Raw genomic sequence first — 22,230 nt, forward strand, 5'->3', positions numbered from 1 at the left:
ACCATACGCCTTAATGAGTGCAGCTTTCATCACTTCATACGCGAGATTGTCTCCACGAATTCTGTGGAGAATATTGAGGGCAGGGCCCTCAAACAGGCTAAGAAACTGAAGCCGCTTAGCTGCATCATCGAGCTGGTAAAGTTGAGCCATGTCTTCAAATCGAGCTATGTATGGCTCAATTCACTCGCCATCTTTGTATGGGGGAAGCTTGATGTCTGGGGTCGCCATAACATGTGTAGGAAGAACGCTCATGGAGCTTTGACCAACTGCACCAGATGTATCTGAAGCCAAGGAATCTCGCTTGAGCTTCAGCATTTCATATTCGTGTTTTTTGCGTGCTTCTCGCTCGTCACGTTCGTGTTCTCGTTCTCTCTCTCGTTCCTCACGCTGTTCTCGCTCGTGTTCTAAGTCGAGTTCGCGCTGTTTTCGCTCGTGTTCGCGCTGTTCTTGCTCGTGTTTGCGCTGTTCTTGCTCGTGTTCGCGCTGTTCTCGCTCGTATTCGCGCTGTTCTCGCTCGTGTTCGCGCTGTTCTTGCTTGTATTCGCGCTGAACCTTACGCTCTTCACGGGCATCATTCTCGCGCTGCTGGTCCATATTATGCCGTGAGAGTATGTACTCTTTAATTTCAGTTGGGTCTGTAAGACCCATATCTTTGGCTTCCTGTAAAAATATGGTGGTAGCCATGTCGCTAACTCAATCTAAATAACTAGCGACTCAGTACTGATTGCTGTTTCACAAACGAATGCTAATAAACACAAGTAAAGAATACAGACACAAGCTAGTGATGACCAGTCTTGTCTAGTTAACTGGAAAAGAATAAAGCAAAAATGCAAATGACTGGGAAGACTCAATAATTAACGTAATGGGTACGGCGGCTACCCAGGAGTGAATAAAATCGTCTGGTGTTACCGAGAATGAAGAACTAAATAGAGTTAAGTACTCTGTGGATTAATAAAGCAAAAATTCACTTGCTAAATTAAGGGTAACCACCAGTAAACTTGTGCCTATAAACTTTAATGATAAATACCTAAATATGAACAAGTGAGCACTATCTCGTGAATAGCTTTAAAACTAGGAGTTAATATCCTGGAATGAGGTCGCCAATTGTCACGGTGTTTTTAAACTAAATGCTATTATTAAAAAATAATGATAATGATATTGAAGAGCAGGGACAATGATTGTCTTGCTACGTCAAACAATGATTACTTTATGCTGGCTTGCTTCGCACGATTCTCTGAGAACGAGAATTTATAAACTTTCTCAACAGTACACAGCAGAGACTAATTACTCAATTACTGTTTATTAGTACTGTTAGCCTCTGAAGAAAGTTACTTCACCCCTGACAATAAATAACTAACACTATTAATAATATCAGGTTCTTGCTGATGCTTAACTCCTAGGAGGCACAACGGATTTTAAGCTTAATACAACAAGACTGGCCTAAGTACCAGTTATGAATGGCAAACGTTTATGCAAGCTAGAAGCTATAAGAGAAATAAGCTTAATTGCGGAGAAATGAAACAAGAGTTTACATTACATTAAGCTCGAGAAAAGAACTGTTAAATTTATTGATTACAAAATAAATTTAACGTTACAGTTCAAAATCAAATTAATGAGATCGCACTCACTCACTCACTCAAAAGCTAAATTCTTACGCTTAAGAAAAACACCTTAACTAAACTCTTAAGTCTAGGAAAACGAAAAGAAATACTGGTCAGTGAGTGCGGTGTATCACCAATGAAGGGTGGGAGCCTGGAGAACTGTAGTCTAGTGAACCTTGGTGCTAGCTGACCTCTCACTGCTGGAACAGAACCTCACTCCGTCACGGCAAACACTGGACTGCCTAAACTCGTGGGAAAAAGGGGAGCGCTAGGGCCGCATTTTTTTAACGGCTAGAGTGAGTGAAACGCGCCCAAAACAAATCGCTCGGCGAAAGTGCTAATGTCTCACACAAAGACGATCACTTATGACACTGAAAAATTGATTTGAAAGGACTCCCGCTGATGAGCGGTTAACTGAACGATAAACTGGGATTCCACTTGAGTTCGCGGTTTCCCACAAAAGCCAGTGTCACTAGCTGTCTCGTGACAATGACTGCCCTCCAAACCTTGCCTTACATCCCACCACTGCCACCAACTTAATAACCAAATTGAAACTTAACATTAATCACACTTCCCTGGCCAAGATTCAGTCTCAGGCCCTCGCGCTTGATAGGCACGCACGTTACCACTAAGCCAAAGAGAGGAACCCCTCTTTGCCTCTAAGAAATGCAGGCCTTTATACACCCCATTACGGGGCGTCATTGAGGAGGGTCTGGTAATGTTTTTGTGGTGATTGTTTTATATGCTTAGTTGTACTGTGTGTCTTTGTCATATACTGACAGGGGTGTTGTATGTTAGCACAGGCTGCCACATAGAATTGTATAGCACTCATATCGAAATATTCTCTAACAAGGATGACTTTAGTTTCAGTGTGAGGAGCTGTGGGAGTAGTACTGGAGCAGCCATATGGTCTACAAGGTCTTGTAGTGGATATTAGATGGGATGGGGGATCATACCAGGAAGGCATAGGACATTACTTACCTGATATATTGTATTTAGAGTAGGGTATCTTTTTGTTGGCCAAAGTCTTTTCCTGTTAGTGCCTTAAGTGCATTTAGTCAGAGGATGCAGTGCCTTGTTATGTCTTGTATATGGTCCCTGAAGGTGTGTTCAGTGTTGCATGTCATTTCAAGGACCTTAGTGGAAGGGGTATGTAGCACAGATACAATACATTGTTAAGTGTGATGTTTGGGTCTATCTTTGCTTGTGACTGTTGCTGGTGATGAGTGCAGTAGTGGATTTGTATAGTTAGAGTGATTGTCAATTTGTTGGCTTGTCACTTAGTGTTTAGCTACCTGAAGGCAGTTCTTCATTTGGATGGTAGGCACCTCTAGTCTCTCCAGTAAAATACTACATTGTAAATGCACAAGTATCTCTCTATCTCTCTCTCTCTCCACAGCATCCACTCATGTACTGTATGTAGGCCCTCCTTAGGTACAAGTGCATTCCATCACCTCCCTCCCACTGCCCCTCCACAGGCACCTCGTAACAAATGCTTCAGATTCACGCTTCTTTATCCCCAGGACATGCTCTTTGTAAACAGAGAGGATCAGCAATGATATGTATACTGTATTGGTATCACCTGGAACAGTGATCAGATGCACCCCTTTTGGTACCAGAGGGGAGGAGATTGTTTTGAGACCTCCTTTCATTAATTTTTGTTCATTTTTGAAGGCTCCAGCACACATGCATCGGCCTTCATCACCTAATGGTGGCCCTCCATGTTGCTCGATTCCTGGCAGCTTCCCTATTCAGTCCCTTATCCCTGAGGTCACACTCACTGACTTTGTTCCAGATCTTTTCAGTCTACGTCTCGCAACCCTATCCCAAACATTAACATTTCTCACATTCTGCACCCAATTATCGTAGCCCATCCTTTCTATATGCACTTGCATGCATCGGCCTTGGTCACTTAATGGCGGTCCTCCATGCTGCTCGATCTGTGGCAGCTTCCCTATTCATTCCCTTATCCCTGAGGTCACACTCAATGACCTTGTCCCAGGTCTTTTTTGGTCTACCTTTCGCTACCCTACCCCGAACATTAACACTTCTCTCTTTCTGGACCCAATTATCATCCCCCATCCTCTCCACATGCACAGACCATCTCAGTCTATCTCTCCTTATGACAACACCAATACACTCCAGTCCCATCCTACCCCTCAACTCTTCCATCGCAAACTTGACCCCTCAGGCCTCACACTAAGTGATACATTGCACATCCACTTAATCATTGTGATTTCTGTATGTTTGGGCTTGTGAATATCCTCTTCCTTCACTGCCCAGTCTCACTGCCCTACAGTATTACATCCCCAACACATGCTGCATGCAAAGATCCCATAGCACAGCGGTAGAGCACTCTCAATGTCAGGAGAGATAACAGCCCCCTGAAGTTCTTCCAAGCACTCCTCATTCAAGCCACAGAGCTTCCTCCAGCCCCACCTTCAGCACATAATATGTCTCCCAAATAACAAAGCTCTTCCACGCACTCAAGAGACTCACCAGCAAGTTCAATCCTTTCACGCCTGACAATCTCCATCTGCTCTCCCCAACACACCACACACATGAAATCACCAATATCTCGCGGTCTACGTTTAATACCACTACATCTCTTATGCACCCACTTATCACAGACACTGCATAAGATGGAATTGCTTCCCAAGCCCTTGTGGCAGATCACATGTGGCCAGTCTCCCTCTTCTGTGACAGTACAGCCACCAGCCCTAGATACCATCACTTATATATGTTTTATCTGCATTTACTTTGAAGCCCTTTTGCCCCATACTATCTCTCCACCTCCTAAAAATATTTCCCGCCTCCCTTTCATTCTCTGCAGTCAACACCAAATCATCAGCATACATCTCCCACAGGAGTCTATTTCTGAAGTCCTGTGAGAGGTCTTCATGTACCATGATAAACAACAAAGGACCCAGAGCTGACCCCTGGTGCACACCAATATGCATGGAAAGCTCATCACTCAAATCTCTCTTCACCCCTATCAAGGTGCAAACACCCACACATATGGCTATAACCATCCCAACTTGGCATTCCTCAATCCCAAGCTTTCTCATTGCCCACTTCACCACCTCTCTAGGGTTTTGTCAGAGGCTTTCTCCAAATCAACAAAAACAAAATACAGTTCCCTGTTCTTCCCTAAATATTTTTCCAGAAGCTGCCGAACAGTGAATATGGCATCGGTGGTCCCTCTGCCTGGCAAAAACCTAAGCTACATAGCATCAATATTCACTGTATTCTGTTCATTTTATTTCCATAGAGATCAAAGTACAGGGTCATACTTTGGATGTCCCTATCTCATGTGTAAATGTGAAATTTAATTAGAATGGTGGAGAGATAGTTCTTCGTTCATGCAGCATATTCTAATCATGATATATATAGTGTACTTTCTTTTGCAGGTCCATAATGTACGAAAAACGTTTGTGAAGGCATTGGAAGAGAAATTTCCTGATTCTGGTTTAGTATTCTCTATAGGTAAGTCTGAATTGGTACCCATTAACCATTTCAGCCTGAGGATTTGTTTCCTAAGGTGAATAATGAAAATCTTACAATAATCAAACTAAAATAAATTTATTGTCATCAGATGGAATTAGTTATTGGAGATTCTTTCTAACCCCTTAAGCTTCAGGCCATCATTTCTAAGTTGAGTTAAATAATTTGAGATTCGCCAGAGTAAAACTAAATAAGTATCTTTGGTATAATAGGTTTCAGCTAACCCTCGAATCTACAGAACATCATTTCTAAGGTGAGTTCTATCATTTGACATTGGCCAGAATAAAAACAAGATAAGTATCCCTAGCGTGAAGGGTCTCAGGCTGAGTTTAAGCATTACAGGAATTAGGACAGTGCTGTTTTAATAGTAAAATTGGCTTCTTTGTGTAGTCATATGATGTTATTTTATTTTCTGGTTGTTGTACAGAGATCAGTTATTGTAGCAGTAGTAGTAGATCATATTGAAAGGAGCCTGTTTGATTATGTACTCGTAGAAAGGTTGATGTTGGGAATGGTTGCTGATATGAGGGCTGTGAGAGGACGACGTGGAGATCTGTCAGTTCATAAGATTGTGGTATGCAAGATCAAGCTGAGAGGAGTGAGGTGGACCAGTTGAGAGAGGAGCTGTCAGGGAGAAAGACTGAAAGTCGAGAAGCTGAGGTTCATAGAAATGGCAGATGAATACAGGACCAAAGTAGGGGAGGAGTTAGAATAAGTGATTTGGAATGAGAGAGGATAGTGTTTGGAAACTCCCTGTACTGTTGTTTGCAGATGATACCGTGTTGTTGAGTGAAGACGAAGGGGAGCTGCAAGGCTTGGTGGATGAGTTTGAGAGAGTATGTAAGAAACGGAATCTAAAGGTGAATGTAGGGAAGAGTAAAGTGATGGTCTTTGAGAGAGATGAAGTCAGTGAATGTACAGCGAGGTTGGATGGTGAGGAATTGGAAAATGTGAGTACGTTTAAGTACTTGGGTAGTGTGATGAGTAAGGATGGAGGTTTGGAGGGTGAAGTGCTTGAAAGGGTACAGCAGGGAAGAAAGGTTGCTGGTTCTTTGAAAGCAGTGATAAGAAACAGGGGAGTGAGCATGGAAGTGAAAAAGTTACTACATGACAGTATTGTGATACCAACTCTAACGTACGGAAGTGAAGCTTGGACGTTGTTGGAAGGACACAAGTCAAGAGTGAGAGCCGTGGAAATGAGTTATTTAAGAGGAGCCTGTGGAGTCACATGGAGAGACAGGCTGACGAATGAGGATATAAAGGAGCGTTGTGGTGTTGATGTGGATGTGATAGGAAGCGTTATGAGGAACACACTGAGGTGGTTTGGCCATGTGGAGAGGATGGAGGGTGAAAGACTGACGAAGAGAGTGTATGTGAGTGAGGTGGAGGGGGAAAGAGGGAGGGGGAGGCCGAGGATGAGGTGGAGAGATGGGGTGGAGAGGTATATGAGAGAGGGGGGTGTGAGTTGGGAGCAGGGGAGTGAAATGGCGGGGGACAGGGCGACTTGGAGGCGATTTGTTTGTGGCCACCCCAAACGGGATTGAGGCGTCTGGCAATAGATAGATAGATAGATAGAATGAAATGGATCTGGACAGCCTGTGGAATGCATATAGGGATTGCTTAGTAACAACAAAGAAGAAAGGTAAGGCATGGTGGGATGAAGAGGTTAAGAGAACAGTGGAGGAAAAGAGAAAGAAATGGCTAGAGTGGTTACAGGACAGGGGTTCAATTGAAATAAGAACTGAATGTTTGGAGAGCAAGAAGCATGTAAAGAGACTAGTGAAGAGGAAAAACAAGGAGGTAATTGATGATCTTGGAAGAAAAATAAATGCAAATTGCTAAAAAAATTAGGAAGTTATTCTGGAAAAAGGTGTGGAGATCTAGAAGTGATGGCGGAAAGAAATGTGAAAGTGTGAAGGATGTAAGTGGTAGATTATTAACCCATGGGGATGAAGTAAGGACCAGGTGGAAAGAATATTTTGAAAGCCTGATGAATGGAAGTAGAGAGAACAGAGCAGCCCTAAAATATGATTGGTTTTGGGGGTATGCAGAGAAGGAATGCAGTGCTGGGAAAGATGACACTCACACAGCTGAAGAACGCTGTGAAACGGCTGAAAAATGGGATAGCAGCTGGGGTTGATGAGGTGCATGCAGAGATGATTAAGTGTAGTGGAGAGTATGGAATAAGTGCTTGTTAGAGATATATAAGAAGGCATGGATGAGTGAAACTGTGCCAGCAGCATGGAAAAGGGCTTGTGATTGTACCCCTGTACAAAAATAAAGGCGAGCGAAGTGAGTGCAAGAATTATCGTGGCATAAGTTTATTAAGTGCAGTAGGGAAGGTATATGGAAGAATTATTATAGAGAAAGTAAGAGAGATATCAGAAGTCCTGATGAGTGATGAACAGGGTGGCTTTAGGAGTGACAGAGGATGTGTAGATCAAATATTTGCAGTGAGACAAATAGTGGAGAAGGCTTGTGAGAAGGACCGTAAGGTGGTTATGGCATTCATGGATCTGGAAAAACATACAGTAAAGTAGACAGAGAAGGATTGTGGAACGCTTTGTGTATGTATGGTGTAGATTGTAAGCTGCTAGGTGCCGTCAAGAGTTTTTATGATGGTAGTGAAGCATGTGAAAGGGTAAATGGTCATCTAAGTGAATGTTTCACGATCGGTGTGGGCATGCAACAAGGTTGTGTGATGTCCCCATGGTTGTTCAATATATATATATATATATATATATATATATATATATATATATATATATATATATGTATATATATATATATATATATATATTTATATATATATATATATATATATATATATATATATATATATATGGGGTGATGAGAGAAGTAAACACATGAGTAATGGAGAGAGGTATGTCATTGGTAATGTATGATGATGGATGGAATATCTCAAATTTCTTGTATGCTGATGATGCAGTACTACTTGCAAATACCAGACAAGAACTTGGTAGACTAGTGCAGAGTTTTGCTGTTGTCTGTGAGCATTGTGCCTTGAGAGTAAATGCAGAAAAGAGTAAAGTGATGGTTACTGAGAGGGAAGGTGACTCCCAGTGTGATGTTACAGTGAATGGAAAGAGACTGGAATTGGTGAGAGAGTTCAAATGCCTGGGAACAGTGATAGTAAAGAGAGGAATATGTGCAAAGGAAGTGGAAAGTAGAGTGACACAAGGAAGGAAAGTAGCTGGTGCAATGAAAGTCTTGATAAGAAACAGAGGCATGAGTGTTGCAGCTGCATGAGACTTGCATGAAGGAGTGTGAGTGCCAGCTTTAACATATGGATGTGAGTCTGTGGTATCGCAAGAAAATGAAAAGTCAAGAATGAGAGCAGTGGAGATGAGACTGCTGAGGAATGTATGTGGAGTGCAGAGAGTGGATAGGTTACAAAATAATTTGATTCATGAAAGATGCAGAGTGAGGAAGTCTGTGGACACCAGAATCGAGGAGTGTACTGAGATGGTATGGTCATGTGGAAAGAATGGATGACAGTATAGTGATGAAAAAGGTATATCTGAGCAAATAAGGAGGGAGGAGGCAAGGTAGGCCAAGGAGAAGGTGGAGGGTTATGGTGGATGAGTGTGTGAAGAAGAGAGGTTTGGAAGTTGGTGAGGCTGAAGAGACTAACAAGAGATCGAGCTGGCTAGATGAATACTGTGAGGAGAAGCACATGATCAGGGATTTGACACCCCTTCTTAACATGACAGCACCTGGATTGACTCTGTTGGATACGTTTATGTGAAGCTACAGTGCGTTGTGTAAGTTTTTTGGTGTATCAGATAGAGCCAGGATTCCGGGGGCTTGAATGGTGAGTGAATGGATGCATGGCCCATTAGATTGGACAAATCTGGGCTGTCTGGACATTGCTACTTCTCACCCTGCCTTAGGGTGGGTCTGGGTGATGATGATGATGATGTAGTAGTAGTAGTACAGTGGTTCATGTGAATGTGAGCCAGTATGAAACTTCTCTTCTATAGTGCAACATCCTCATTTTGGGGGATAGGGATGGGGTTGAGGGACATCTACATAATCAGGCAGTGTATCTGTCTGGTTATAGTGGTGCCACCCCATGAAGATGTCCCTCACCAGCACCAGACCATTCAGTCAGTCCAATGATACCATGTTTTCTCCTAAAGGAATCCCCATAGAATGGTCTGTCATGGTAGAATAGAGCTGCTTTGGTCCATACAAGGTGGTATAACATACAGATCTGCTAGAATTGCTACATATGCAGTGATGCAAACAAAGTCTGTAGGCTTGGCAGCTCTGTGGGAATGCCAGTTGGCATACCAGTGGATGTGGGCCTGATGGGGTCCCTCCTGTTGTTCTCAAGAACTGTGCTTCTGTGCTTACACCCTGCCTAGGCAAACTCTTTCACCTTTGTCTGTCAACTTGTACCTTTCCTTCTTGCTGGAAGTTTGCTCTCATTCAGCCAGAGCCAAAGAAGGGTGACCACTCCCAACCCTCCAACTATCGTCCAATTGCTTTAACGTCCTGTATTTCAAAAGTTTTCAAGTCAATTCTCAATAGAAAAATTTTAAGGCATCTTTCCTATCACAACCTTCTTTCCGATCATCAGTATGGGTTCCGTCAGGGACGCTCCACTGGCGGTCTTCTCACCTACCTTTCAGACTCCTGGTCATCCTCCTTTCGGGACTTTGGCGAAAGCTTTGCCATTGTGCTTAACATCTCAAAGGCTTTCGATCGAGTCTGGCATAAATCTTTAATTTCCAAACTGCCCTCCTACGGTTTCTATCCTTCTATCTGTGCCTTCATTGCTAGCTTCCTTTCTGGTCGTTCTGTAGCCGCTGTTGTAGACGGCCATCGTTCTTCTCCTAGATCTATCAACAGTGGTGTTCCTCAGGGCTCTGTCCTATCTCCAACACTTCCTTTTATTCATCAATGATCTTCTAAGCTGTACATCTAACCCTATCCACTCATACGCTGATGACTCCACCCTTCACCTTTCCATTCGGTTCCCGCAACGTCCATCTCAACAGTTACTTCTACAAACAAGGGATGAGGCTATGGCACACCTAATGTCTGACCTGGCTCGTACCTTTGACTGGGGTAAAAATAATATGGTTGTTTTTAATGCCTCTAAGACTCAGTTCTTACACCTATCAACCCGACAAAATCTTCCACAGGTATACCCACTAATGTTTAATAATATTCAGCTTAATCCTGCTTCATCGTTGAACATGCTTGGGGTTTCATTTACTCGGGACTTATCTTGGAAAGATCATATTACGTCTCTTGTAAAATCTGCTTCCAAGAGATTGGGTGTGCTAAGCCGACTCCACTCTTTCTTTACCCCTGCACAATTGTTGACTCTATACAGGGGTTTTATCCGCCCCTGTGTGGAGTACAACTCTCATGTGTGGGGAGGCTCCCCACATACAGCTCTTCTCAATAGGGTGGAGTCAAAGGCTTTTCGTCTCATTAACTCTCCTCCTCTTACTGACTCCCTTCAACCTCTGTCTCTTCGCCGCACTGTTGCATCTTTATCTCTTTTCTATCGCTACTTTAGTGGTCACTGCTCCTCTGAACTGTCTGCTTGCATTCCTCCACCTCTACGACGGGCGCGTAGCACCCGTCTGGCAGCAAACTCTCATCCCTTTTCTGTCCAACTCTCTAATGCAAGAGTTAACCGTTACTCCCAGTCTTTCATTTATGCAACAGGTCAGCTCTGGAACTGTCTCCCTCTGTCTGTAATTCCTGCTGCCTATGATCTCCAGTCTTTCAAACGCAGTGTGTCCAGGCATCTCAAAATGATAGGATCTTGAATTTGGCTCTCTCTTGTATTTTGTTTTTCTCTTGGAGGGAACTGTTACTGCGGGCTCATGGCCTTTGGTTCCTTCTTCCTCACATAAAAAAAAAAAAACTCTCCCATGTCCCAGTGGTGGTTTCAGTTTTTTGTTTCCCCTCCCCCCAGTTTAATTTTTTGTCATTAGATTTCTATTCATCTTGTCATTGACCTAATGTGGATCATGGTGATAGGAGTTAGGATGGTGAATATCAGTGATAAGACACAATCAAAGCAAGTACAAAAGTTGTGGCATTGGTTATAATGTAGCAACATAATTTACATGATGAATTAGGAGTGTACAGTACCTTGCGTCCATGTATTGTACATTGCACCCATACTAACTTTTTTTTTTTTTTTTTTTTAAAGGTCCATGACTGACACTATATGGAGTACGTCAGAGAGTGGGAGTTGGATGGGGTATATGTACAGGAGTAGGTGAGAATGAGAGGGGAGAAGAGAGTGTATGTATTATTGTGTGCAAGAGATGGAAGGAGAATGAAAGAGAGTATAGATCAGTTGGTTCAAGGATTGTGCGGTAAAGATTGAAAGTGGAAATATAAACATAGGCGATTGTGTGTGTGTATGCGCCAATGCAAGATCATGCAGGCAGGGTGAAAGAAGAGTTCTGGGCAAATGTGGGAGTGTGCATAGAAACATTTGAGGTATGAGAGAGTGTTTTTGATTTGAGTTATGAATGGAAAAGTAGGAAATGTGAAGCTGGATGGACTGCTTGGTGAGTGAGGTGTGCCTGCAGAAATGAAGGGGAATGGCAGTGTTCTGGTGGGCATTTATGCAGGGGGGGGGGGTTGTTGATAGCTAATACCCTCTTTAGGCACAAAATGATCCACAGGTATATGTGGTTAGTGATGAGAAGGGTGGGTGATGAACTGAATGAACAGAAGGCAGTGATTGATTACATGTGTGTGGATGATGGAATGAGAAGGTATGTAATGAATTCAAGAGCATACAAAGGTTGGGGGAGTGGAATCTCTGATCACCAGTTAGTAGTGGTGAAAGTCAAAGTTCGAATACAATGGAGGAATTGGAGGAAGGACAGGTGGTGGTAGTCCATACAAGGCAGGTAGAAAGGTTGCAAGGGGATGGAAAAAAGGCAGAATATAAGAGAGAGGCAGAGGAATGATTGGGAAAATCTGATTTGGAGCTGATAGGGGAGGTGGAAGGTGTGCGTAAGATTTTTACATAAGAAATCTGTGCAGCATGTGAGGTGATGTGTGTGGTGAAGAGAAGCAAAAAGGGATACAAGGGAATGCATGGTAGAATGAAGAGATGAGACAAGCTGTGGTGCAAAAGAAGAAAGCATACTGTGAGCGGATGGGAAACAGAGGGATGGAGGAAGTTGAGAGATGGAAGAGAGAGTTATATGTAGAGAGGAAGAGAGAGGTGAAAAGTTTAGTAAGAGAGAATGAGAAGAGAGTGGATGAGGAATATGGAAGGAATTTGAATGTAAAGTGGCAGGAATGTAAGAATATGTTCTGGAAGGAGGTAAAGAGAGTTAGACAGGGTGGTAAAGAAGTTAGTAGGGGAGTGAAAAATAAAAATGGTAGATTGATTGTGGAGAAAAGAGAAGAAGTGAGCAGATGGAGAGAGCACTTTAATCCCTATGCTCCGGTTAACGAGTATAGCTGTCATGATTTTGGGCGCGGAGCAATGACGGTTGATGTGTATGGCCACAAGCGTCTTCTCGCCACCCTTTGGACTTTAACTTATCCTTACTCATCGACGGGATCACCTGGAGATGTGGGGATACTTTCATTTGAAAGAGGAAGAATTGCTGAGTCCTATGTATCTTTAATTTTTTCTCTGGCTGTTATAATTTGGCATATATTAGGGTTTGAAGTTAGGGTGTTTTTTCCATCACGTATATCCCCCATAGGGAGGTGTGTGCAACATCGGAAACCCCCTGGCATGTAGGGGTTAAGGAACTGTTAAATCTAGAGAATGAAAGTACAGTAATGCGATTGTAAGTGACTGGGGAATGGCTGGTAGATGAAGGTGGTGAGAAGGGAGGAAGAGATCAGTAGGATAGAAGTAGTGGAATCAATGAAGAAAGTCAAAATGGGGAAAGCCCCAGAAATTGATGGAATATGTGGTGAAATGCTGAAGCATGGGGGAAAGATAGTAGTAGAATGGATATGGAAGATGTGCAGATTAGCCTGGGAGGAAGATTGAGTCCCAGAGGATTGGGAGTCAAGTATTATTATTTCCCTTTACAAGGGAAAAAGAAGTGTGGGGGGCATTTGTCCTCATAGTGTGGTAGGCAAAGTATGTGGTAGGATACTTGTTGACAGAGTTATGGAAATAACAGAAGAATTAGTCGGAGAAGAAAAGGGAGGATTGCACAATTACCTTTTTTTTATTCCACCCCTAGGTGTGCAAAAAAGGAAGGATTTTTTTTTTTTTTTTATATATATAAACATGAAGATAAACATCCAGGGCATTATTAGGTGAAAAGAAAAAAATCCCTCTCTCTCTCTCTCTCTCCGTCATTGCATAGGGCCATGCATAAGTTTACGTACGGGAGTAGGTAAAAAATGAAGAAAAAAAACAATTGTTTTTGTTTATTATAAAGCTGAAGGTAAACATCCAGGACATTATATGGTGAAAAGAAAAAAAATCTCTCTCTCTCTCCGTCTTTGCATAGCACCATGCGTAAGTTTGCGTAGGGGTTGGGTTGTTCATGGTAATGCACAGCCAGCACAGCCTGAGCTGTGGTTGTTTGCAACGTGACGCTACCCAGCCTGAGCTGTGGCTCACAGACCATGGGTTAAGAAGGGAATAGGTTGTGTAGATCAGATATTCATCCCAAGGTCTTTAGTGGAAAAGTTTTTGAGAAAGTTGTATGCAGACTTCATGGATTTGGAGAAAGCATATTACAGAGTGGATAGACAAGGAATTTTGAAAATATTAAGAGTATATGAATTAAATGGGAATTTGTTGAATGTATATGACTAAATACAAGAATAAGCTTCAAAGCAAGCTGGAGGACATTAAATTGCCCAGGGGTATGAGAGTGGGTTTATGGAATGTAGGAAATTTGAGGGGAAGAGCAGGGGAAGTTGTTGAGGCATTCAGTAGGAGGTGTGTGGATGTGGCATGTTTGCAGGAAGTTTGGTACAGGGGTGGATCAGCCAGAAAGATTGTTGGGATGGATTGCTATTATAAGTTATTTTGGCAGGGGGGGATAGACAGATATGGGGGTGTGGATGTGTTGGTTGGGGAGAAATGAGTGGAATATGTTATGAATGTCATGAGAGTAAACAATAGGATATTGACAGTGAAAATTTTGTTTCTTTGGAATGATGACTGCAATTTTTTTTTTTTTTTTTTTATAAATAATAGAACGGAGGAAGGAAAAGCAAATGAATAAAAAAAAACAAAAACAAAAACAATCCATACACCAGATTACTGGCATCCTCCGTTCATAAAATATCTGCAACAGTTAGACTTGAATAGCTGTGGGTTGAAATTTGGAGGGAAACAACTCTGGGGAAGTGAATTCCAGAGAGATGCAGTTTGGGGAATGAAAGAATTCTGATAGGCAGAAGTTCTACAATATGGCTGAGTGACATTCCAGTCATGAGCGCTATCAGCTGCCCGTGTAGCACGAGGGAATTTATGGAGAGGTGGCACCATGGACGCAACTTCGTCTGAGCATTTGCCAAAAAATATCTGTAAAATAATGCAAGGGAGGCAACATTCCTTCTTACATGCAGAGGAGGTAGTTTATATGTAATGACAGGGTTGTTAATGATTCTAACAGCTTTGTTTGAAGTTTGTCTAGTTGTCTTAATGCAACCTCTCCATAACCATTCCACAGGGGTGAGCAGTATTCAAGCTGAGAGCGCACATGACTCTTATGAATTATAGCTAACTGCTCATCGGTGAAAAAGTTACGGACTCTGTACAATAATCCAAGTTTCTTTGAGGCGGTTTTAGCAAGTGATCTGACATCAGAGGTCTAGCTGAGGGCACTGTTAAGTGAGACGCCAAGAATTTCAATACTTTTGGAGACGGGAATATTAGTAGCACTGAAGGTAATGTACAAATCTGGCAATATCTGTCTGTTAGTAAACTGTATATATTTAGTTTTACTAGCATTAAAAGAGACTAGGTTGTTTTGTCCCCATTCACTGATCGTAGATAGATCTTGATTTATGGAGATGGCTGTACTGAGTTGAGAGGTAGAGATATTAGACTTTGTAAATGGGTGTCTGAGTGTGAATGAACTATGTAGTGTTGAGTCATCTGCATATGAGTGAATGGGATTGTGGATGACAGATAAGAGATCATTAATATGAACCAGAAATAGGGTTAGCGCCAGAACTGATCACTGCGGCATGCCTGGATTAATTGAGTGGAAATTGGAATATACATCATCTACTTTTACTTTGGAAGTCACAGAGTGTGCAGTGAGGTTGGATGGTGAGGATATGGAGAATGTGAGTGCATTCAAGTACTTGGGTAGTGTGATGAGTAAGGATGGAACTTTGGGGGATGAAGTACGTGAAAGGGTACAGCAGGGAAGAAAGGTTGTTGGTACACTGAAAGCAGTGATGAGAAATAGGGAGGTGAGTATGGAAGTTAAGAAGTCACTGCATGATGGTATTGTGATCCCTACCCTGACGTATGGAAGCGAGGCGTGGACCTTGCAAGAGGGGAACAAGTCAAGAGTGAGAGCAGTGGAAATGAGTTACTTGAGAGGAGCATGTGGAGTGACGTGGAGGGACAGGTTAACAAATGAAGAAGTGAAGGAACGTTGTGGGGTAGATGTGGATGTGGTTGAAAAGATTAGGAGAAATACACTGAGGTGGTTTGGACATGTGGAGAGAATGGAGAATGAAAGACTGACTAAGAGGGTGTATGTAGGTGAGGTGAAGGGAGGGAGAGGGAGGGGTAGACCGAGGATGAGGTGGAGGGATGGAGTTGAGAGGTATATGAGGGAGGGGGGGGTGAGTTGGGGGGAGGGGAGTCAAATGGTGGGTGACAGAGTGACTTGGAGGCGTTTTGTCTGCGGCCACCCTTTGCGGGATTAGGGCGTTGGGCTATAGATAGATAGATAGATAGACTTTTACTCTTATTTTCCTGTCACTGAGATATGAAGAAATCAAAGGAACAAAAGACGTTAGTCCGTAGCAGGGGACTTTGGATAGCAGGGAACAGTGCCATACTCTGTCAAAAGGTTTAGAGATATCAAGAGCTACTGCATGAGTTTCTTCAAAAAGATCAATTGATTGATGGATGGTATGAGTTAAGAGATTGAGTATGTCAATGGTGGATCTTTCGTGGCAAAAACCACATTGTCTATCACTAATTAAGTTGTTGGATTCAAGATGTTTAACTATGTGCTTATTAATTAATGTTTCAAATACCTTACCAAGAGAAGATGTGACAGCTATTGGTCTGTAATCAGAGGGGTCAGACGAACTTCCTTTCTTCGGAATTGGGTGGATATTTGCTTCTTTCCATGAATTTGGGAATAAAGAAGTACATATGCATAGTCTGAATAATTTAGCTAGGACAGAGGCAAATTCAGGGGAACACTTTTTCAAAACAATTGGCAGAATTCCATCAGGGCCTGGAGCTTTGTTGGTAGGTATATTGTCTAGGATGGATTTTACATGTCTGTATTTTAAGTGGGGCAAAATCGGGAGAATCAAGTTCCAGTACTGGGACATTCTGGCTGGTATCGTCTGTGGTAGAGTTTCTGGCAAAGGCACTGGCAAAGATATCTGCTTTCCCATGCGGGTCATTTGTAATGTTGCCATCTGAAGATTTTAGTGGGGGAATGGAAGATGTCTTGTTAAAGTTATTATTGAAAGAATTAAGAGTTGACCAGAATATTCTATTGTCATTAGGGTTGTTAAGTAGTTTTGATGCTTGCTTTTGAAGAAAGTTTGATTTAGATAGATTTAATACAGTTTTTGCATGATTTCTAGCATATGCTCCACAGGCAGGCTTAGATGAGGTAGAGGAGGATAGATTTTGGGATGACTTAATACATGTAATAAGTGGTATGGGGGATGATGTGATAGTGGTTTTGGGAGGGGACTTAATTGGTCATGTAGGTGAAGCAGCTCAAGGTTATGAAGGAGTACATGGGGGATGTGCATATGGTATAAGAAATTATGAACGGGAAAGGATACTCAGGTTTGGGGAGGCAATGAACATGATTGTGTGCAACACACATTCTAGGAAGAGAGAGAGTATGTTGATTATGTATGAGTCCGGGGGAAATAGCAGCCAGATAGATTATTTTCTGGTCAGGAGGGCTGATAGGAGGTTAGTGAGGGATGTTAATGTTATAGGAAGCGAGGAATGTGTGCAGCAGCACAGACTATTAATTTGTGACGTGGTGCTTAAAGAACGAGTGAGGAAAAAGAGGACTTATGTACCTAGGAGGAAAATATGGAAGCTGAAAAACCAAGTAGTAAGGGATGCCTTCTGTAGCGAGATGAGGAGAGTGTTGGCTGAACAGGGAGCTGTGGACAGAGGCATTAATGAACAGTATAGAGCCCTCAAGAACAACCTCTTGAGAGTTACTGATGGAATATGCACTTGGACAAGAGGCCCACCAAGACATAAAGTAACTTGGTGGTAGGATGAGGATGTAGAAGCTGCAGTTGAGAAAAGAAGGTTTTTCCGGGAGTGGAAGAAGGGTGGTAACAAGGAGGAATACTTGGCTGTCAAGTGTAGGGCTAGTAGAGAGAGATACAGGGTGAAGTCAGTCACAGAGATCTACTTGATAACCTAAATCATGTGGAAAGGAAAAATATATTTAAGGTGGCAGATCAGATGAAGAGGGATAATCGGGATATTATAGGTGAGCAGTGTGTGAAGAATGAGAATGAAGGGTAGTGGTGAACAGTGGGGATATTAAAGATGCATGGAGAGAACATTATAGCCGGTTGTTGAATGAGGAATTTGACTGGGACAGGGAAGGTTTGTAGCCAGCAGATCCAGTGTTTGGCCCTTGGCCTTTGATTGATACTGCTACTGTGAGTGAGGCAATGGGCAGGATGCAGGTGAGAAAGGCAGCAGGTGTGTCTGAGTTGACTGCCAAAATGTTGAAGGCCTCAGGAGGTATAGGGGTGAGGTTAGTCACTGACCTGATAAATATAATTATATATGAGTGTGTTGTCCCAGATGATTGGCTAAGAGTTTAGTTGTTAATGTGTACAAAGGGAAGGGTGATGCGCTGGAAGGAGGAAATTATAGCGGTATAAAGCTTTTAGATGAGATAATGAAGGTAATGGAGAGAGTTCTAGAAGGTATGATTAGAGAAAGAGTGAATATGATGAGATGCAGTTTGGGTTTATGCCAGGCAGGGGGACCGCTGATGCCATATTCATTGTTCAACAACTTCAGGAAAAATATATTGGAAAGAAATGGAATCTGTATTTTGTTTTCGTTGATTTGGAAAAGGCCTTTGACAGAGTCCCTAGAGAGGTGGTAAAGTGGGCAATGAGAAAGCTTGGATTGGAGGAGTGGCTGGTTAGGGTGGTTATGGCCATGTGTGTGGGTGCTTGCACCCAATGGAGATTTGAGCCATGAGTTTTCCGTGAATGTTGGTGTGCATTAGGGGTCAGTTTTGAGTCCCTTGTTGTTTATCATGGGACTTGAAGCCCTCTCACGTGACTTCAGAAATGGACTCCCGTGGGAGATGTTGTATGCTGATAATTTGGTGTTGATTGCAGAGAATGAAAGGGAGGCGGAGGAAAGGTTTAGGAAGTGGAGAGATGGTATGGGGCACAAGGATTTAAGGGTAAATGCAGTTAAAACAAAAGTGATGATATCAAGGTTTGGTGGCAGTACAGTTAAAGAAGAGGGAGAGTGGCTATGGGCAATTTGCCACAAGATATGGGAAGTAATTTCATCTTGTGCAGTGTTTGTGATAAATGAGTGCACAAGAGATGTAATGGTATTAGGGGTAGACTGCATGAAAACGCAGATTTTATGTGTGCGACGTGTTGGGGAGAGCAGGTGGCGATTGTCAGGCGTGAAAGGATTGAACTTGCTGGTGAGTCTCTTGAGTGTGTGGAAGAGCTTTTTTATTTGGGAGACATGTTATGTGTTGGAGGTGGGGCCGGAGCTAACTCTGTGGCTAGGGTGAGAAGTGGTTGGAAAAAGTTCAGGGAGCTGTTGCCCCTCCTGACATTGAGAGGACTCTCCCTACGTGCTAAGGGGTCTTTGTATGCAGCATGTGTTGGGACTGTGATGCTGTATGTTAGTGTGACCTGGGCAGTAAAGGAAGGGGATATTTGCAGGCTGAAACGTTAAAAAATGACTGATCAGGTGGATGTGCAATGCGTCGCTGCGTGCAAGGCCTTGGGGGCTGGGTTTACGGTGGAAGAGTTGAGAAGTAGGATGGAACTGGAGTGTATTGGTTTTATGATGAGGAGATGAAGATTGAGATGGTCTGGGTATGTGGAGAGGGTGGGGGATGATAATTGGGTGCAGAAAGTGAGAAGTGTTAATATTGGGGGTGGGGTTGCGAGGGGTAGACTGAGAAAGACGTGGGACAAGGTCATTAAGTGTGATCTCATGGTTGAGGGACTGAACAGGGAGGCTACCATAGATTGAGCAGCATGGAGAGCCACCATTAGGTGACCAAGGCCTACGCATGCAAGCATGTTGGAGCCTACAAAATGAAAGAACGAAACGAGTATGCATGAGGGCACTAAGGCTACAGTGCATGTAGATAGTGAACTGAGTGAATCATTCTGTTTGAATGTTGGATTGAAATGGAATATGTCATATCTTTGTGGTTGTTCAGTCTGTATATGGTTGGGGTTTTAAAAGAGATACAAGGTAGAGCAGTGGATGTTGAGATGGCACTAATGAGAGAGGGCAGAGTTTGGAAACTTCCTGTATTGTTGTTTGCAGATGATACTGTATTGTTAAGTGAAGGGGAAGGGGAACTGCAAGGCTTGGTGAATGAGTTTCGGAGAGTGTGTAAGAAATGGAATCTAAAGGTGAATTTAGGGAAGAGTAAAGTTACGGTCTTCAAGAGAAATGAAGTCACTGAATTTACAGTGAGGCTGGATGATAAGGAAATGGAAAATGTGAGTGCATTTAAGTACTTGGGTAATGTGATGAGTAAGGATGGAAGCTTAGAAGATGAAGTGCTTGAAAGGGTACAGCAATGAAGACAGGTTGTTGGTTCTTTGAAAGCAGTGATAAGAAATTGGGAAGTGAGCATGGAAATAAAAATGTCGTTGCATGATAATATTGTGATACCAACTCTGACATATGGAAGTGAGCTTGGACCTTGTTGGAAGGACACAAGTCAAGAGTGAGAGCTGTGGAAATGGGTTATTTGAAGGGACCATCTGGAGTTACATGGGGAGACAAACTGACAAATGAGGAAGTGTACGAGCATTGTGTTGTGGATGTAGATGTTATAGAAAGTGTTAGGAGAAATGGAATGATGTGGTTTGGCCATGTGGAGAGGATGGAGAGCGAGAGACTAATGAGGAGTATGTATGTGAGTGAGCTGGAGGGGGGGGAGGCTGATAGGGAGGCTGAGGATGAGATGGAGGGATGGAGTTGAGAGGTATATGAGAAAAGGGAGTGTGAGCTGGAGAGAGGGCAGTGAAATGGAGGGGGTCAGGGCAGCATGGAGGTTATTTGTCTGTGGCCACCCCTAATGTGATTATGGCATCTGGCAATAGATAGATATCTAGGTGCATGACTGCTTGTTTATTGTATGATACACATATTGTTCATTCATTTCATTTTTAAAGGCTCCAGTATGCATGCATGAATCAGTCTTGGTTACCTAATGGCGGCTCTTCATGTTGCTCAGTCATTGGCAGCCTCTGTATTCAGTCCCTTATCCCTGAGGGCACACTCTATGACATTGGTACTTAATTGGTGGACCGAGGTCCAAATGCGGACCACAGTGAGGTTTTGTGTGGACCCCAGCACCCCCCTGTCTCTAAATAAATAAGTAAATATATAAAGAAATAATTTTTCTTTTAACGTGGATCAGTAATTAATATTAGTTTGTAATTTTACATGGCGAGTGATGAGAAGGGTGGGTGGTGAACTGAGTGAAAGGAAGGCAATGATTGATTATGTGTGTGTGGATGAAAGGATGCGAAGATGTGTAAAGGATGCAAGAGTGTATAGAGGTTGGGGGAGTGGACTTTCTGACCACTACTTGGTGGTGGCCAGAATCAATGTCCAATTAGAATGGAGGAATAGAAGAAGGGAAAGACAAGAGGAAGGAGTAGTTGCAAGGAGAGTGGAAAGGTTACAAGAGGATGAGAATAAGGCAGAGTATAAGAGAGAAGTGGAGGAACGATTGGGCAAATATGAACTGGAGCAGATGGGAGACGTGGAAGGTGTGTGTAAGATATTTACAGAAGAAATATGTGCAGCATGTGATGTGGTGTGTGGAAGGAAGAGAAGACGGAGGGGGGTGCAAGGAACAGCGTGGTGGACAGAAGAGGTGAAACAGGCTGTGGCACAAAAGAAGAAAGCATACAATGAATGGTTGAGAAATAGGGGCGTGGAAGAAGTTGAGAGGCGGAAGAGAGAGTTATATGTGGAAAGGAAGAGAGAGGTGAAGATATTAGTAAGAGAGAGTAAGAAGAGAGTGGATGAGGAATTTGGAAGGAATTTGAGTGTAAAGTGGAGGGACTGTAAGAAAATGTTCTGGAGAGAAGTGAAAAGAGTAAGACAGGGTGGAAATGAAGTTAGCAGGGGAGTGAAAGATAAAAATGGTAGATTACTAGTGGAGAAGGGAGAAAAAGTGAGCAGATGGAGAGAACACTTTAAGGAATTGTTGAACGTAGAGGATGGAAGTAATGCGAGTATAAGTGGCTGGGGAATGGCTGGGAGAAGGAGGGAGGTGAGAAGACAGGAAGAAATTAGTAGGATAGAAGTTGTGGAAGCAATGAAGAAAGTTAAATCGGGGAAAGCCCCAGGAATTGATGGAGTGTGTGGTGAAATGCTGAAGCATGGGGGAGAGATAGTAGTAGAATGGATGTGGAAGATGTGCAGATTGGCCTGGGAGGAAGGTAGAGTCCCGGAGGATTGGAAGTCAGGTATAATTATTCCCTTGTACAAAGGAAAAGGGGAAAAAGAAGTGTGTGGTAACCATAGGGGCATTTGTCTTCTTAGTATAATAGGAAAAGTGTATGGTAGGATACTTATAGACAGAGTAAGAGAAAGAACAGAGAAATTAGTTGGAGAAGAACAGGGAGGCTTTAGGAAGGGAAGAGGTTGTGTAGATCAGATATTCATTCTTAGATCTTTAGTGGA

The 22,230-nt window shown here is 42.8% G+C and overlaps 1 protein-coding gene across 1 annotated transcript in view; it reads left to right on the forward strand.

Moving 5' to 3' along the window:
- Positions 1-22,230, forward strand: part of LOC145409303 (uncharacterized) — a 232,271-nt gene that overhangs the window by 111,108 nt on the left and 98,933 nt on the right. The window contains exon 3 of the mRNA XM_080279780.1: positions 5,012-5,087. Within this exon, the coding sequence (XP_080135906.1) occupies positions 5,012-5,087 (76 nt within the window). The remainder of the gene's footprint in view (positions 1-5,011; positions 5,088-22,230) is intronic.

This window comes from Coenobita brevimanus, chromosome 80 (assembly GCF_032717465.1).
Source record: "Coenobita brevimanus isolate Jiangsu-jjx chromosome 80, ASM3271746v2, whole genome shotgun sequence".
NCBI classification, from domain to species: Eukaryota; Metazoa; Arthropoda; class Malacostraca; order Decapoda; family Coenobitidae; genus Coenobita; species Coenobita brevimanus.